We start from the raw sequence: 20,276 nt of genomic DNA, 5'->3' as shown, positions 1-20,276 counted from the left end.
CTGTGATTTTTAATGTGATTTTAAACATTCTTGGGATTTATGCACTTGCCATTATTGTTCTTATGACTGTTGTTATTTATGGATGCCCGTCAATCGTTTTATTACACGCTCTCAGCTGCGAATTACTCTATTTTTATATATAAGTTGTGTAATTACTTTAGAGATGTATTCATCAAATTCATGTATAATGATGTTTTAAATTGTACAGAGATATTCACAGTATTTACGCATATATAGTCAAACAAATATATTGGTGCTGCATGAGTAGGTGGAAATTGTTACTACTATTGTTCAGACTGTATTGGTAGCAATAATGCATGCCTTTGTAGTCGTTAGATTAGTCAAATAGTATACACCTGATAGATGTTGCAGTTAAACTGTTATGCAGTCCGCAATGTCCAATGTTCGTGAGCGTTCGTGATATCTAGGATATTACCGCGAAACATATTTTCTTTACCGAGCATTCCTTAGCCGTATTGATGCACACAACGTTATGTTATTATTCATGTATGATTATTATTTAAAATAAATAAATAATATTTTAGCGTTGAAGTAATGAGGTATATGCGTTGCGTTAAAGTATAAGTCAGGAGACTTATTTTTATGGGCAGGGGAAGTATGTCATAGAGTAAATTTACGAAATCCTTATTTCTTTACAATATCTCATTATACGAAATCAATATCTATCTATTTTAATATTAACCTGAATTCTTTTCAAACAGTTACTACAGTTCAGCTAACAACCTAACCAGTTTTATCACTAAACCTATTACACGCATGATTGGTTCGCGGCGTTGGTCACGTGGAAAGCGCAAGTAACCGCGCATTTGCCACTTGACCGCCAGAACATAAACACCTTATATATCTTTGATATATTGTTCTGCGTCATTATTACAGGTTAGTGATAAATCAATTTATAAACTTTAAACTTTGTATTGTTATAATTTCTGTTCTAATTAAATGCAACGTAAGGTATTGATTGTATTTATTGTGTTTATTGTATTTATTGTATTTATTGTATTTATTGTATTTATTGTATTTATTGTATTTATTGTATTTATTGTATTTATTGTATTTATTGTATGTATTGTATGTATTGTATTGACTGTATTTATTGTATTTATTGTATTCATTGGATTACAATATTGCCATGTTTTTACAAATGCTATAACTGTTATTGTTGTATAATAATGGTGATTAATGTAGGCATTTGCCACTTGACCGCCAGAACATAAACACCTTATATATCTTTGATATATTGTTCTGCGTCATTATTACAGTCCCTTCACACGAACCCTTTATACAAATTTGCCGAGAGCTACGTCGACATAACGATTATTTATACATTTTTAGTCCGAAATCGGTCATTGCCGAATATCATTTTCGACATTTTCTTTTGTTGTCGGTTATCCTAGATACTTGTTTATTGTAACAGTAACTGCACTTCAGTAGGTCACATTACACTTTATCTTGACTAATTAAAATATTTCCGATTTGAAAATGTTAATATTATTTTTTTAAATCAAGCACGGTATTTAAACTGTTCATCAACTATTGTTCTCATTTACGTGAGGTCGTCAAATTAACAGTTTACAGATTTATCACATATGTCAATTAGTGCCAATTAAAGTTAAAAGGGACATAACGGTTTTCACACGTGTATTTTGGGGACTTAATTACTCAATTGTCACTACTAGGGGACCAATTGCATTGAGAAATGAACATATTGTCAAAACAACATTGATGGCAATCAGCGAGCGGGGACCCACAAGTGCGCCGCCTTATCGCTCTTATCGACAATAATCGGCAACACTTTCATGCTTCAGTGCACATTAACCTCAAGTCTTGCTGTCAACGCAGATAATGCTTTGTTATTACTCTGATTGTTTAAAAAACAGTTTAATTATTATGACGGTCAGTCTTCCAGGAAAATTTGAAATCCACGAAATTACGTGTCAACAAATTAGTTGGTTTTTATTTAACAACGAAACTTCATACCGACGATTTTCTATACGTTTACAGTAATGTGTGTTTCTTGTATAAACGTTTGCCGTTTTTAAATAAAAACAAATCATCTACTAGTATATTATATAGAATGTCCAACAATTTCGATATAATTCTGTGCATACGCTACCTCGGGTTTGGACTGTATTTCCATTGGTTTATTTTCAACAGGTGAGTCCTGTTTTTCTTGAAGCGTTGATAGTTTCTTGGGTTTGTTAACCACGGCGTATTGACACTCGGACCCTCCAATGCTAGCGTAACCTAAGAATAACAGAGGTTCTAAGGTCAGAGCTTGTCACCGCAATTGCGAATACCCCGATCACAGAAACAATGTGCTTATATATAGCACGTTTTAACAATAAACGTTTTTAAACGCTGGCGCGGAGTCAGTTTTAATCCTGGTGACTTAATTTTGCTGAAATCGGTGCGTTTTGTGATTTGTTCTGTGGTATGTGTTGGCATCGATTTAACTGGTTTGCAATGACAGCTAAAAGGTTGTTACCTCACCTTAAATATTTTTCTTTGTTTAATGTTGTGTTCGAAGTTTTGTCCTGTATTTTTAAGAAATTTGAAAAAAACGGAGGGTTTTCTTCGTGCGGGAATCGTCCAAAAGAACGATGTCCGCTCTATAGCTCAACCATTTCCAATCGTATCATCGTAAAACTCGATTATAATGATTTGGGACATACTATCTAGGCCAAATCGACAACCAGCCAGATTACCTGATGAATTTCTTAATAATGGTCATTGACTGATACAAAGTGCTAAATTACCATTGTCCGTTCTCCGATGCGTATTCTCGAGCACTTTGACAAAATGGCCATTGAGTTATCAAAATTTGCCGAATTAATGTATAATACATAAGGCCAAATGATACGGCGTTAAGGTAAAATTATCAAGCTCATCAAACAAAAACTATTGACAAACAAACTTTTGTCGAGGGAAACTGAATGGGAAAGGTTAATGAGAAGCAATACGGTTTTAAAATGGCGACAATACCAACTTCACAACAAGCCAATAAACAAGAAACATGCATACTAAACGGACCTAATTGTAATAATAATTTCAAGTACACATTAATTAAGTGTATTAATATGATATAACACATTTTGATCGGAATAATTATTTCAAGAATTAATTAGAGTTTGAATGTTTATTAAAGCAATTATTTTATAAACGATAAATCACCATACAAGGAAATTGATTTCAATATATGCAATTAATTTTAACTAATTACCTTCCTCTTGAGCCACTTGATCTTCGCGTCTGAAACACACAAAACGCATGTAGAAAATGAGATCACTTGTTTAATGGTATTAAAGTACCATAAACAAGCTTTCTGTGTAATTGCACTCATGAATCGCTGCTGAACGCGTGATAATTGTACAGCTTCAATCAACTCCCGAACTGATGTTAATATTGTGTTTACAATGGGTTTGTCAACTTGTTAAATGCATGATTTTGATTTGAAGTAAACTTAATCAGATCTCAGTTAAATTTAGATTTGTCATATAACAATGCTGTTTATACATAACAATACTGTTTATACATAGCGATGTTGTTTACATATATAACAATGTTGTTTAAACGTAAAAATGTTCTTTATACATAACAATTCTGTTTATACATAACAAAACTGTATATAAATAATAATGCTGTTTATAAATAACAATACTGTTTATACATACCAATGCTGTTTACACAAAAAAAAACAGTGCTTTTACATGCCAATCTTGTTGATACATATTTGTAAAATACGTTGTATTTTATAAATTGCTAATGAAAGAAATATAATGCTATCAAAGTACATTCATAAAGACTTATAAAATTAAGTATATATTTTCAACATAATTCTGCAAGCTATGCGAAGACATGTTCATGCTTAATACACTTAATAACAGAATTTAAATGAATTTCATCCGTGCACAAGGATTCTTCGCCAACAAATACATAATTTGAACAACATAAAACGTTGTGTTTTCTTACATGAAAAGCGAGATGTCTTCAGAAACGGAACGAGTCATGCGACTTTGATGAAGGAAATAATCTCATTCCAACACGCTTGAATAGATATTGAAAGATGATATATTAACAAGAAGTATTTCTTTTAATAAAAGAATTGTTACAACTGTTTGATATATATATTATATAACGCTTAATGGAAACCAATGGAGATGTTTAACGTATAGTACGTTTAATTGAATGAATGTCGAAAGTATACTTTTGAAGAGGGGCACACGTCATGTTTTGATTTCCTCTCAGTCTACCATGATATTATGGGGAGATTTCCTTGAAGTAACAAATACCATACACAAAGACAAGATTAATGTGCAAGGCATTGTCTAAATGTTGAACGCAATCACAAGCATATGAAGTAAAATGTCATTTATAATATCAAACACTCGCATGCAAACAAATATTTAGGAAATGGTTTGCTGAATATATTCTATGATTGATGAAGGCATTTACAGCATGTACACGAGTAAGAGGTAGACATCAAATTTACTGTTGTCTATACAAGCAAATCCAAAACACTTACGGCGTATCTTGAAGTGGAACGTTTGCTAAACATTAAAAACTATTTTTTGAGCTTGGTCCAATTGTATTTATTGTATTTAAGTGAGAATATTTGTGATTTTTCAATGATGAGTTTAGTTGTAGGCACATAGCTTCATGATTAAACTATATGGCACCTTTCTGAAAAGTGTTCTAGCACGAAGTTATTCATATGCACATAGAACTTTTCTAGCGATGTTTTACTACTTAGAAATACTTCTAAACGAAGTCAAAAACATGAGCACAGCAAATTGAAATATATTATTGTTATATATTGGTCGTTTAACGAACGTTAGCCGCTCATATGCTAAGATGTTTATATTCAAATGTTTCCGAACTCTTTCAGTTGTGACTTGACATATTAATAAAAACATCGAATCATATTTCTGTTGTTAAAGCATGCTTAACAAAAAAATCATTATTTAATGTTGTACATTAGGTGTTTGTGGTTTCCTAGAACAGGCATATGAAGAATTGTTACTTATTTGTATTTAAACACATACATACACGTTCACATGTTAAAATCTTAAAATACAACACTGAGTACATTAGCATCTTTTTTATATTTGACAATATTGATTATTCATTAATGAGTCTCTATTTTTACGTACAACTTACCCATGGATCGGCGTTTCCGCTTCATACATACCACTGCAATCACGACTGCTATGACAATGATCACCACAGACACTACGCACGCAACAGCAATAATCACGTTTTGAGATCCGTCGTTCGCAGCACTTTGATTCAAGACACGTGCGTCTTCAAAAATAAACAAGAAATTCCATTGCTTTGATATTAAATATTTAAAGAGAAAAGTGATCAATACTATAATATATATTTAGCAAAATTGCGAATATTGACAGACATAACACAATATCCCTTAAATACGCATTTTATACCAATTGAAATATAAAATCATATTTTATTTGTATCCACGATACCTATGCTGTCTGTATTTGCTTCGTTATAAATCGGTTGGCTTTTCGTGGTAGATGATGTATCGGAAGGTTTGTCTGAAACATTTTATTTACATTACATTACTGTATGATATGTTGGCATTTGAGACCCTTGAATCACAGAAACATAACGCATGGCTAAGATGGTTATTTTATAATTTAAACGGTAGGATAGTCATTTCAAAATTGGATAACAGTCAATATTCATATGCTATAGGTAGGCATATAGACAATCCCAGAAATCGATTACTCCCGGATTACCGCCCCTCGCGCCGCCATCTTGGTACTGAAGAACAATGCTGGGACTTATATGTTTGTATAGGTCCCTGAACAATAAAACGAAGTGACCCGATTATATTAAATATATTTGAAGATTTAGATGGTTTCTGTTATTTATATAATAATCATATAACAGTTTGTTTTTGTTTTTAAATAAATATTGTTATCAGGTCCATCTACATTGTTTAAGAGTCATAAAACCAGATACGAAGATCTACGTCTCTAATAGAACGCAGCATGAATTAGGCCTTTATTGTCATTTGACATGTTATTAGAAGGTGACGCAATCTAATAACAGCATCTACACATGTGGAGATATATGGTGTCACAGACATACCAATTGACACTTTTAATCCACCATTGGGACGTCGTCTCCCACTGAGAGTATGCTTTCGTTCCTCAATCGCAGTTGGTGTTTCTTTACCATAAATTAATTAAATTAAATTAATTAAATTGACAATCCGTAATTACAGGAAAAAAACATCACTGCGTCCGTGTTTTAATAGTTTATTTTAAATCTTAACTGTATAGTGAACATTTAAGAAAGTAATTAATACGTTGACGGAATGTAGCGAACATTATTGGGACTATTTAAGTTTACGTATGACTACATATATGTGTCATGTTGAGCGTTTTTATCGTAAATTTAGATTGTATTAAGAAAATAAAGTAAAGCAGGCAAACAATAAAGTAAATATTTAGAACAAGACAAACACAGTTTGTTCAGGCTACAGACTTTGATACTAACATTAAAATGGTATTTAATAAATGATAAAATAAAAATAAAGTTTTAAGCAAAAGAAGATACTCACTTTTCAATTAAAAACATGCCATGTTTTGACATCTTACACATTTTCGATAATGAATATGCCCTGGACTAGTAAATTTAAAATCACACAACTATTTTTCAGCTAGAGATGTTTGTTTGAAAGTGATGTTTAAATATAATATATTTTAATAAAAAACAACACAGTTTTAGACTAAACCAGAGTTGCGCTTATAAATATTTTCGGACCAATTTTAGTTAAAATCACAATTTTTTTTTCAGCTAGAGCTTTTACATTACCTTAAAAATGATACTCTTTAATAAGAAATATTAAAGGGGCCTTTTCACAGATTTTGGCATTTTTTTAACTTATTCATTAAATGCTTTATATTGATAAATGTAAACATTGGATCATAAAAGCTCCAGTAAAAAATCAAGAAAAAAATTAAAAAAAGGAAAAGAACATTGCCCGGAGCTGGTTTCGAACCAGTGACCCCTGGAGTCCTGCCAGAGTCCTGAAGTAAAAACGCTTTAACCTACTGAGCTATTCCGCCGTGTACACATTCTTGACGTATTTTATACCTTATATAAGCAATCTTCTTAGTTTCACAAAATTTAACGACAAAAACAAAACTCTCCAAATTATTCAATCGTTTCGCGTTGCAACGCTTTATAATTTTTAGGTTTTAAAATCGTCAAAAGATGCATATAATGGCTATATTAGAGCATGGTTAATGTTCAGTATTACTGTTTCCTCACAAATATCATAACTAAAACGAAAACTTACGAATCTGAAACAACTTTTTTCAATTTTGTCAATTTACCAAAGCGTGAAAAGATCCCTTTAATAAAGAAATAACAAATCTTAAAAAAAAACACAAAGATATGTACTATTCAATAACAATAATCTGTCTCGGTATTGAACCATATACATTTTCTTAATGGGTATATCATGAAATATATTATTTTTTATAAAGAAATAATAATGTTGTAATATAAGGCAGATATCTTATTTTCAAAAAAATTGTATATCTCGGTCATAAATCTTTAAAATTTCGCTAATTAACATCTGCGGAATTATTAACGCTAAAAATCACAAAATTTACTTCAGACTGCGGGAATGACCTTTGTAATTGTCTTCCAATAATAAAATTCAATAAAGAAATAATTGTGTTTTAAGCAAAGGCATTACTGAAAGGATTTATTTTACAAACAATACAGCAAATTCGGCCTTAAACATTACGTAGAGAATTTGACAGATTACAGCGTTCTACATGTTAACCAAATTCTTCAGTACCGCGATGGCGGCGGGGTCACGTGATAGCCAATATGGCGGCGGTCACTTTATCGATTCTGTGATTGTCTATACTAGTCATGCTTGAATTAACGCAAATAAATTATATTTTTGTCCAACATTTTAAAGGAATACACATGGCAACAATTGAAGACATTCTTAAACCAGCCAGCACGAATACTTCATTCAGAGTTAGCGGATGTATCATTTTGATAACCGGGATGTCAAACTAATGCGCATATACCGGTAATAGATCAGTTGCTGAGTATTCATTCTAACAAATTACACGTTTAAATATCAGTTTCATAAACGTATCAAAATGAAACAAAAGATACGAAGACAGAAATAAGTTATCACAAAACATATCGAGCGCAAGCTGCATTTTTGTTTGTTTTTGTTGAAAATTTGTTGGTGCATGTATCTATAGTACTACTGTTTGATCTGAAGTCTGATGCTATGATGAAATAAGCCACGAAATCTGGCGCATCTGCATTAAGTGTGATGCAGCTGAGAACAGCGCAGAAAAAGGCATTCGCTATCTTTGATTTCATTGATATAATGTTTGATCTGTTAACAACACCAACCACAATCAACGCCTTACATCTTTTTAAAGATATTTCTTGATGGTAAATACCATGATGATGTTAAATTATTAAATGTTTTTTTCTTTCATAAACTAATAGTTTATGTTAATTTATTATAATTTTTTGATGTAACTAGAATTTATCATCATCATTATTATTGATAATGAAATTATTATTATCAATTGTTTGAACTAGAATTTTATACATTTTAATCATTATGTTTAATGATTGCTTACATGTTCTTGAATCAAAATAAAATGTATTAATCAAGGGCTTGGTATTTCAGAATTATAGGATATAACATTGCTTCTAAAATGAAGATGTTGGAAATGATTGATATGCAGTATTAAATAAGTATAAATGCATACATTTTTATTTGCGTATAAGAATTCCCTATACATGAATGAGTGATAACTACTTGTCCTTGATTATTTGTTTCAAGTTCGCTTTTTCCAGGTGTACTGAAATATGATGAGCATAATGTCATCTCCCCAATGATACATTGTGTGGCTTTTACTCAGGACAAGACCACTATCAGTGAGAAAACCACAGTGTATAAAAACCTCTGGATTATAACAAGCTGACTAAGCAAATGGCTCAGTAAATGTGCATTTACTGCACTTGAGTGTTTTGTTCTGACTTTTTACGACAAAGTGTATAAATGCATTTGATAATATAATAAAAACATACTTAAAATGCACTTAAGAATACTTTTTTTGGCAAAGCGTAGTTTTCGAGAGAGGAAATACTCTCTAACACATTGAAGTGAATAAATGCTTGAAAAATACAGAAAAAATACCTTTTTCTGTTAATTGTTTCTTGTCAGCATTTGTAAGTGAATTGAATTCGCAATTAACGCAGAAAAAATACGATGAAAACACTGGTACATCACTGCGTCCGTGTTTTAATAGTTTATTTTAAATCTTAACTGTAAAGTGAACATTTAAGAAAGAAATTAATACGTTGACGGAATGTAGCGAACATTATTGGGACTATTTAAGTTTACGTATGACTACATATATGTGTCATGTTCAGCATTTTTATCGTAAATTTAAATTGTATTAAGAAAATAAAGTAAAGCAGGCAAACAATAAAGTAAATATTTAGAACAAGACAAACACAGTTTGTTCAGGCTACAGACTTTGATACTAACATTAAAATGGTATTTAATAAATGATAAAATAAAAATAAAGTTTTAAGCAAAAGAAGATACTCACTTTTCAATTAAAAAACATGCCATGTTTTGACATCTTACACATTTTCGATAATGAATATGCCCTGGACTAGTAAATTTAAAATCACAATTTTTCAGCTAGAGATGTTTGTTTGAAAGTGATGTTGAAATATAATATATATTAATAAAAAACAACACAGTTTTAGACTAAACCAGAGTTGCGCTTATAAATATTCTCGGACCAATTTTAGTTAAAATCACAAATTTTATTTCAGCTAGAGCTTTTACATTACCTTAAAAATGATACTCTTTAATAAGAAATATTAATAAAGAAATAACAAATCTTAAAAAAAACACAAAGATATGTACTATTCAATAACAATAATCTGTCTCGGTATTGAACCATATACATTTTCTTAATGGGTATATCATGAACTATATTATTTTTTATAAAGAAATAATAATGTTGTAATATAAGGCAGATATCTTATTTTCAAAGAAATTGTATATCTCGGTCATTAATCTTTAAAATTTCGCTAATTAACATCTGCGGAATTATTAACGCTAAAAATCACAAAATTTACTTCAGACTGCGGGAATGACCTTTGTAATTGTCTTCCAATAATAAAATTCAATAAAGAAAAAAATTGTGTTTTAAGCAAAGGCATAACTGAAAGGATTTCTTTTACAAACAATACAGCAAATTCGGCCTTAAACATTACGTAGAGAATTTGACAGATAACAGCGTTCTACATGTCACCCAAATTCTTCAGTACCGCGATGGCGGCGGGGTCACGTGATAGCCAATATGGCGGCGGTCACTTTATCGATTCTGTGATTGTCTATACTAGTCATGCTTGAATTAACGCAAATAAATTATGTTTTTGTCCAACATTTCAAAGGAATACACATGGCAACAATTGAAGACATTCTTAAACCAGCCAGCACGAATACTTCATTCAGAGTAAGCGGATGTATCATTTTGATAACCGGGATGTCAAACTAATGCGCATATACCGGTAATAGATCAGTTGCTTAGTATTCATTCTAACAAATTACACGTTTAAATATCAGTTTCATAAACGTATCAAAATGAAACAAAAGATACGAAGACAGAAATAAGTTATCACAAAACATATCGAGCGCAATCTGCATTTTTGTTTGTTTTTGTTGAAAAGTTGTTGGTGCATGTATCTATTGTACTACTGTTTGATCTGAAGTATGATGCTATGATAAAATAATCCACGAAATCTGGCGCATCTGCATTGAGTGTGATGCAGCTGAGAACAGCGCAGAAAAAGGCATTCGCTATCTTTGATTTCATTGATATAATGTTTGATCTGTTAACAACACCAACCACAATCAACGCCTTACATCTTTTTAAAGATATTTCTTGTTGGTAAATACCATGATGATGTTAAATTATTAAAAAAAAATTTCATAAACTAATAGTTTGTGTTAATTTATTATAATTTTTTGATGTAACTAGAATTTATCATCATCATTATTATTGATAATGAAATTATCATTATCAATTGTTTGAACTAGAATTTTATACATTTTAATCATTATGTTTAATTATTGCTTACATGTTCTTGAATCCAAATAAAATGTATTAATCAAGGGCTTGGTATTTCAGAATTATAGGATATAACATTGCTTCTAAAATGAAGATGTTGGAAATGATTGATATGCAGTATTAAATAAGTATAAATGCATACATTTTTATTTGCGTATAAGAATTCCATATACATGAATGAGTGATAACTACTTGTCCTTGATTATTTGTTTCAAGTTCGCTTTTTCCAGGTGTACTGAAATATGATGAGCATAATGTCATCTCCCCAATGATACATTGTGTGGCTTTTACTCAGGACAAGACCACTATCAGTGAGAAAACCACAGTGTATAAAAACCTCTGGATTATAACAAGCTGACTAAGCAAATGTTATCATTTAATATAAACATACTTCTAGTATAATAAACAATTAGTATCAATTATGATATTTAGGAACAAACCATTGATACAAAGGTTGATTTCCCCTATATTAACTGCTACAATGTGAAACTGTTTTGAGCTTATCAGTGTTCTGTGAATTATAATAAAAATCATATAGAATAGAAACATACATATTTTTATTAAGGATTATACAAGTACCGGTGTATATATTTTTTTTTGATTATATATAAATATATAATATTATGTGTTTTAATCAATGATCAACCAATATTAGTTACACTAATAGATCTGTGCTTTCAGTTGAGTTTTCTCTATCGGAGCCAAACATTACTATCACATCAGCTAAATTATAATCACAGTAGTATTCCTTACTTGTGCGCATGTACTTAAGAAATCGGGAATTTTTTTTAATGAGTCGGCCTAAATCCTTTTGTTATTGGTGTAAAAACTATGATGTTACATGTTTATGATTTAATTGAAAATGCTTAATTATTATAATTATAAATGTATACATTAACAAATATCAATAAAATTGATTAACTGTGTAATTTACGTACTGTTTGATATTTACGTACTGTCAATTTCCCTTATAATTTAAATTTAAACAGCGAATAAAACATTATTGAAAAGATTATTCCAAGATTGATGTCTCATTCCAACTTAATTAAGTGTTCAACATTATATTTAACTGTATAGGTAGATAAAAAAATATTAAAAACGGCAATACAAAATGCATTATTTGTACCATAAGTAATCATACTGCTCATAAATAGACACTGTTGTGCACGTTACACTGCCTTTTATGCTCAGTAAATGTGCATTTACTACACTTGAGTGTTTTGTTCTGACGTTTTACGACAAAGTGTATTAATGCATTTGATAATATAATAAAAACATACTTAAAATGCACTTAAGAATACTTTTTTTTGGCAAAGCGTAGTTTTCGAGAGAGGAAATACTCTCTAACACATTGAAGTGAATAAATGCTTGAAAAAAACAGAAAAAATACCTTTTTCTGTTAATTGTTTCTTGTCAGCATTTGTAAGTGAATTGAATTCGCAATTAACGCAGAAAAAATACGATGAAAACACTGTTACATAGTATGTGCATTAAAAACACTTTCTTGTAATAAAATATACAAATGATACAGAAATCATCTTGCAATAGCTTAACAAGAATGAAATAATTTGCTAAACATATTAACATAGTCTCAACTTAAGTTGTATTAGTTTTATGCAAACAAGTAACATTTTATTTGGATATAATATAGAAATCGTCAATATAGTCTTCGTAAAATAATACCATTTATTCGCCATGTGCTTTGTGCCGATGAAGTTTGAGTGCTTCTGGTGGTTTCTAGAAAATGAGTCGTCGAAACACTAAAACACTCGCGACCGCATGTTTTGGAGACAGTACCGAAGTAGTCGGTTTACATATAAACACATATTTATACATGTATTCTAATTCGCTGACGGACAACTAAAGAAATAAATTGAACATACTTTTTAAACTGATCGCAAACAACTTTGTAAAATACACCTACATTTCAAAGTATGAATGGTTCACAACTAAGTTACGATTTCAAGAAAGCATCTTACCTGTACTTGACTGTGTGATTTGTGCCGATGAAGTTAGACCTTGTTTGGTGGTTAGGGTACTCACAACATTCGTGACTTCAGGTTTTGGAGACTGTGACGGAGTTGTCGGTTTAACTACATGAAAAACATATTCATATTGATGTAGTTACAAAACTGGATAATGAAATCTATCCAGGCCTGTAAGCAATGTTCCACCCGGAATAGGCACGGAATCGCACACTTAATTCCGTGCTTAAAAAATATTTTCGGGCGTATTTTTCTAGGTATGATTCTTAGAAGAGGGGCGGATTCCGGGTGAGTTTCGTGCGGAAAACAGGGGCGAAATATGTAAATGAGATGGGACGGAATTTTAAATTACGGGCGTTATTCGTATTACAGGTGGAATTTCAAATTACGGGCTTAACTTAGATTACGAGCGTTATTTATATTACGTGCGGAAATCAGATTACCGGTTCGTTCATTTTGTAAATAAACCTATATAAGGAAAGGCCATTTGAAAAAAAGTCGATCGCAAAAGCTCGCCATGAGCACTCTGTGCTCAGGGTAGTTAAAAACTAATCAAAGTTATGAAAAAATATATTAAACACATTTTTTTGTGTTTATTTTAAGATAATACATTTTAACAAAGATTAATTACCTTGTAAACACATATATGAAAAATACATTTTAGATAACATTTTATACACAAATTCCAAATTAACTAATATAGTGCAACATATGAATTATACACAACTTAGTTACGATTTCAAGAAAACAACTTACCTGTACTTGACTGTGTGGTTTGTGCCGATGAATGTAGACCTTGTTTGGTGGTTAGGGTACTTACAACACTCGTGACCTCAGGTTTTGGAGACTGTGACGGAGTTGTCGGTTTAACTACATAAAAAACATATTCATATTGATGTAGTTACAAAACTGGATGATGAAATCTATCCAGGCCAGTAAGAAATGTCCTACCCGGAATTGGCACGGAAGCAAAAACATAATTCCGGCGGTAAAATATATTTTCGGGCGTATTTGTCTATGTATGATTCTAAGAAGAGGGGCAGATTCCGGTTGGATTCCGTGTGGAAAACAGGGGTGAAATATATCAATGAGATGGGACGGAATTTTAAATGACGGTCGTTATTTGTATTACATGTGAAATTTCAAATTACGGGCTTAACCTAAATTACGGGCGTTATTTAGATTACGGGCGGAAATCAGATTACCGGTTCGTTCATTTTGTAAAAAAAAAACAAATAAGGAAAGGCCATTTGAAAAAAGTCAATCGCAAAAGCTCGCCATGAGTACTCTGTGCTCAGGGTAGCAAAAAACTAATCAAAGTTGTGACAAAATGTATTTAACACAGTATTTTTATGTTTATTTTGAGATAACACATTTAAAAAAAGATTGATCACCTTGTAAACATATATATGAAAAATACATTTAAGATCAACTTTTATACACAAATAACAAAAATAAATTTATTCTAAGGTTTTAAAAAACATATATTAACAATAATCATAATATACACCATTATTCAATTTTGAAAGATTTGCGCTCTTTTTATAACACAAACTGTCTACACACATGGCCATTACAAAAAAGTTCACTCTTTGTCAAGAAGTGTTTTTTTTCAATTGTTTCCTCTCATATGAATTGCTCTCTGTTACAGCTTTATTTAGGTCATTGATCGGAAATATCACTCAACCTGCATTCTTCCTTCCCCTTCTTATGACATAATCTGAAATTAAAATTGATATTAAGTACAACTACACTAGAACTATTTCAATTATTTATATTTCGAATCAATGGCTATTTGATACTTTTTATCTAATTCAGAGCTCTAGCTAGGATTCCAAAGGGTAAGGTGCTTATGTTTCAAAAGGGCACCTTTTTACGCGCTTCCATATTATAAATGTGGCATATCTTTAAAATAACGTGTTATATATGTACATATTTTATATAGCATGAATTTTTAATTTAAACATGTTTTATATAGTTAGAAACCTTCTTTTCAATACTATATCTACTAAAAGTGTATGCAGAGCTACAGATAAGCTTTTTGGGGTAATTGGGTAATACCCTTCAAAATAAGAATGAATTGGGTAATGGAAAACGTGATTGGGTATCCAAAAGTATGATGCCCGCTCATATAAAAAATAATTGGGTATTTGTACCAAAACAAACAAGTGAATTGGGTATTTGCAATAAAACGTGAATTTAGCTTCTCAAAACCGTACCTACAATAAGTCACTGTTATGTATTCAATCGCAGTATAGGTTGTTCCATCTTTCTGCTATCAGATTCAACAATCTGAAGACAAGGGAATTTCTCAACCCACTCATCGAATGTGTTTCTACTTGTTTTTGTTCCAATAATATGGGCCAGTACTTTTGTTTTAGAAACCCAACACACCCCATCATAGGGGTTTGGAACGGTATTGTGATAGTATAATATAGTGTATTTTGACCGAAAATGCCCCAAACAAAATTCATTATAGTCATCAACTATGCCCTTTGCAATTGTTTTATATTTAGATTTATTTACCACGACAAAGGAATCTAAATGTTTTTGTACTTTTTTGCGCAACTTTTCGTCTGCCTCGAGACGCCATTTTGTTTGACTCGCATTTGTTATCATCTAAACGATTGGTAAAAACGTTACCAGATAAAAACAAGCGCTTGTCGATTAAGACTCGATTCAAAACGGCCAAAACAAAACGGGATTTTTCATTACGCATAGAAGGCGGCTCGAATTGGGTATCGGCGATTTGTTTTGCGTACCGGTACGCACAGATTTTGAAAAAATTGCGTATCCACCTATTTTTTATTGCGTATTTACGCAAATACGCAGCTTATCTGTAGCTCTGAGTGTATGCATGTTACCTACACAATAGGTTCGAAAAAGTGAGAAACATCGCCTTTTCGAGCTTTTCCACTTCAAACCATTTTTAAGGGCGTATGCTGCAGTTTAAATGAAAATTTTGTTATACCTAGAATTTGAAAGTTTTTGGTATTCAGCTATAGCCATCTGTTGTGGATAGAAAAATACTGATTTGAAAATCATTGGTCACCAGTGTTGTTATTTTTTTATTCGCACTTGAACAACAAGCCTATTTTAACACAAGAACAATTCACAAATAACATACTAACATCAAAAATTGATTAAAATAATGAAAAAACTGTTGCAAACAACCTATATTTATGTCAATATATTAAATACTGAATTACTTTGACAGTATATTTTTTAAACGTGAATCGACTGATTCATGGTTTTTCAAAATTGATTTTAAAACAAAAACAAAAACAACAGAATTTCATATATGAAAATTAATTAAATGCATATAAGTCATTTTTAATTTTACATGACTTCCCATATTAAGATTTTTTAAGACAAACATTTACTACCTACATAAACTTCGTTATCTATGATTAGTTTTTGAAGTTATAATTATCTATTAGTTGTTGATACGCCACTGTAATTTGTAATAATATTGAAATCAGTAAATTGTTTTTAAATCGTCAAAAACTCACAGATTCTAAAGAACAGAATACATTTTCAGAACGTACGCGGTAGTTTTAAGTATTTTGTATTACATATAGCATAATGTTTGTTAGATCCATCTTTTGCTGATATAAAAATAAAATACAAATCGAGGGTGAACGGTGTGATGATTTATTTAATTGAGCAATTAAAGGAGTTTCAAAGTTTATTGTCTAATCCATGACATGTGCAATAAAAAAAAAAAATAACACTATTTACAAACATGCATGGCCAATCTTTCAGATTTGTAATAGACATTTTAAATGTGTGATATTACGATTAAAACTATTGCCTTTTTTACAGGTACATGTTTCATTGACACACATCATTAAAACCAGATTGCCCCTGTTAACCTTTTGTTAAACACCTGTAATAAAATATTGAAGTTGATAAAAAACAGATGAGTGTAAAACAGGGCACTAATGCGCAAAGTGAAAAATGAAGTAAAAGAGTGACTACCAGTTAACGACCATTTCAACGTGTGAGTTCACCTAGCAAATATGCCTTAAAGTTTTAAACTGAGCACACACGTGAGAAACCTGTTGAAAATAATATAATGCTCTGTGTCCATTTATAAGTATGATAAAAATTTTATTTCATATAATAAAACATCAAATGTATATCAACAAGTGATTTGTTTTGGGGAAAATTAAGAAACATATAATTTCTTACTTTCAACGTTTAATACCTTCCCGCGTATATATTTCATCCCAACTTACCCAAATGGCTCGTGGGTTATCAGAGAGAGACAAGCGAATTCGTTGAATTGATATCCCCCGCCACATACATTTGTTTGCAACAGACGGACGGACGTACGTACGTACAGACGGACGGACGAACGGACGTACGTACGTACGGACGGACAACGCCAATTCTATATCCCTCATATAAAACTTAGTCACCAGGCTCTTTTGTCCACAATTACAGTTCAAAATACTACTCGCAGTCAAAACATCTCACGACTGAAAATGACCTAAATTAATAAATATCCGATCCTGTTTGCTCAATATAATGCGGGTAATTGTTCTGTCAAATGTTAGACGAATATATCTTATTGAGAACCCATTATATACCAGTATTTTAAAGGCTGGTGTTTTCCCATTCCAGAATAAGGGTCTTATTAAATGCCCGTATGCTACACGTGATTGCATGTCGTGTCTTAAGTATTTCAACATGTCACAAAAATAGAAAGAAATATTTAACAATATTACTTTAAGATTGCATGGCATTCAACGGTATGTGTGTATTATAAATGGGTTGCACGTGCGGTCCCAGCGTGTGTTCAAATACTTTGCTTAACGATTGATCAGTCTGTAAATGCCTTAGTGTACATCAATGTTGTTTTTTTAATCAAGTGGTAACCAAAGATAATCAGAATGTTATTTTTTTTAATGAAATTGGTCACAGAGAAATAAATTTAGCGAACAAAAATAAATAATATTCGAGCATAACTTTTTGCACGTGCGGCAAGATGCAAAAGCATACACACATGATTCAGACGAATCAGAGCGTCGTGGATGAATATTTTTAATTCATAAGATATTCTATGTTGTAAATGGACTCAAACAACACAACATTAAAGTGGATATTTTTAGCCATTGTTTGAGAAATTTAAGTTATAAGTGTTCCGATTTATTTTTAAGCTCTACATAAAATGCACATAACAATATATTGAAAATATTTTATAAATAACACATATATTTTGATGACATGTTTTAAACATATGTTGATTCAATAACGAATTGCTTAATTCGAAGAAAAGCTATCGGTTTTAAACAAGTCTTACTTGCGAGACAAACATTTTTCAATTGATATAATCACACGATAAAAAAAAGGTTTTTGTGGTTGAAGAGATGATGGTCGATTATTATTGTGTAATTAAGGGGCTACAAATTGTTTACTAATTTTGTTTACTTGATCATACTTCATATCTTGGTATTATTCCTTTATTGAATATGCATCCTGTTTTGATTAGAATATCCGAACATGCATACTCTTTTTGCGCAACTGGTGTTATACTTAAATAATTTTGCGTAAAACTAAACTGCACAGTACGTTCTTAAAGGCCACTACGACTGCGCAAATGCTGGTTGGTTTAACATGGATGCTCGATAACTACAATCATCTGTATAATTTTACCTCTCAACAAATCCAGCTTTTCTTTGTCAAGGACAGGTTTGTGCTCATCACCAGGGCGCGGTTTCCTACTCTCTTGTTCCCCTCGAGTTGGTCAACTTGTGCATGGTAAAAACCTGGTCTTAAAGTCCATACATGAGATAGTTTCCCCCTTTTGCTCCCTTTTTGACAGCTGCTGCACATACTTTCCTTAGGATCTTTTGATCAACGTAAATTTCGCCTTGGGGCAATAGTTTAACCTTCAAAATAAAATTAAAATATAAAAGCTATCATTTAATATAAAGCAATCCGTTCAGTATTATGATCAGAAAAAGCTATAAATAAAATTTAAGATGACAATAATCATAAAACACAGCCGTGACAATACACTGTACACAACATTTACACTTTTGGATTTGTATGTTAATCTATTTTTGTTTCAAATTGTGTTGTCTTTCCTTAAAATTGCAAGACAGCATGAACTTATCCATTTACATTCCCCAGGAACAATACATAAATATGATAATGTTATGATATAATAATAATTAATTTAATAAGCTAAATGAAAAGGGATGCATAAATGAAAAAATCTTACCTTTTACAACTGTACATCAGGATTCAAAAAAACAGGCAGTTGCGGAACAAAGAGACCATATCACTGTAACCTGAGCCACTTGAACCTCCTTTGCAACAAACTTATATGTTGATTTCCACTTTGTAGTAAATACACTTTTTTTTCATCACATAATATGTCATGCTGTCAGTATTTCAATACATTTTTACACAATTTTAAGTCCTATTGTTGCTTATTTACGCCCAAAATTTGATCAGAGTCAGTTGCTTAAAACCGCTTGTTTTCAAACAGATAACATTATGTGCACTTACCAATTGAAAGTCTGATCAGCAGATGGTTTATAAGCAAGTATTTTTACAGGGATGTTGCTGCAGAATGCCTCAAGACCATATCAGCTGGTGGTGAGTCAGGGTTAATCAGATAAAGCAAACATGGGCATGTATATGCTGAAGTTCATTCAGATGGAGACTCGGGAAATGTGTTTCATGAATTTCAACTGCTATTAATTTCTATATAAGTTTAGCATGCCGAGAAACTAGATTCGATAAATGATATAAAAATATATTAATATAAAACTAGTGATGTGTGTAATATTAAAGGAAACCTTAAATATTTATGATGAAAAAACCCACATCATGTTATTTATCAAACCTTACAGTTAGTATTGTAATAATGAAAAAAGGAGCACAATTTGCAAAAATAAGTTGAATTAAAAGACTTAATTAAAAAAATAAAATAAGTGTAAATAGATTTGTTATGTCATCCTTCAGACTTTTATGTTTAATGTTAATTTTCTAGTATATAGAAATTAAGTTATGGCACCATTTTTCATATAAAAGAGCTGTCAGACAAAGGTGGTAAGTTAGTAGAAAGTGTAAAAAAAAA

At 31.2% G+C, this 20,276-nt stretch overlaps 1 protein-coding gene across 2 annotated transcripts in view; it reads right to left on the bottom strand.

Annotated features, from left to right (window-relative positions):
- Positions 1-20,276, bottom strand: part of LOC127861120 (uncharacterized) — a 39,116-nt gene that overhangs the window by 11,618 nt on the left and 7,222 nt on the right. The window contains exons 3-10 of one of the 2 annotated variants that reach the window (XM_052399494.1): positions 13,937-14,050; positions 13,175-13,288; positions 12,879-12,932; positions 5,505-5,576; positions 5,179-5,322; positions 4,544-4,568; positions 3,242-3,270; positions 2,135-2,265 (exon numbers count right to left, since the gene is read on the bottom strand). In XM_052399494.1, the coding sequence (XP_052255454.1) occupies positions 2,135-2,265; positions 3,242-3,270; positions 4,544-4,568; positions 5,179-5,322; positions 5,505-5,576; positions 12,879-12,932; positions 13,175-13,288; positions 13,937-14,050 (683 nt within the window). The remainder of the gene's footprint in view (positions 1-2,134; positions 2,266-3,241; positions 3,271-4,543; positions 4,569-5,178; positions 5,323-5,504; positions 5,577-12,878; positions 12,933-13,174; positions 13,289-13,936; positions 14,051-20,276) is intronic. The other variant, XM_052399495.1, reaches the window with a different exon arrangement.

Source organism: Dreissena polymorpha, chromosome 15, assembly GCF_020536995.1.
Source record: "Dreissena polymorpha isolate Duluth1 chromosome 15, UMN_Dpol_1.0, whole genome shotgun sequence".
Classification (NCBI taxonomy): Eukaryota; Metazoa; Mollusca; class Bivalvia; order Myida; family Dreissenidae; genus Dreissena; species Dreissena polymorpha.
The sequence above is the reverse complement of the archived record's forward strand: the minus strand, read 5'-3'. Positions and strand labels throughout refer to the sequence as shown.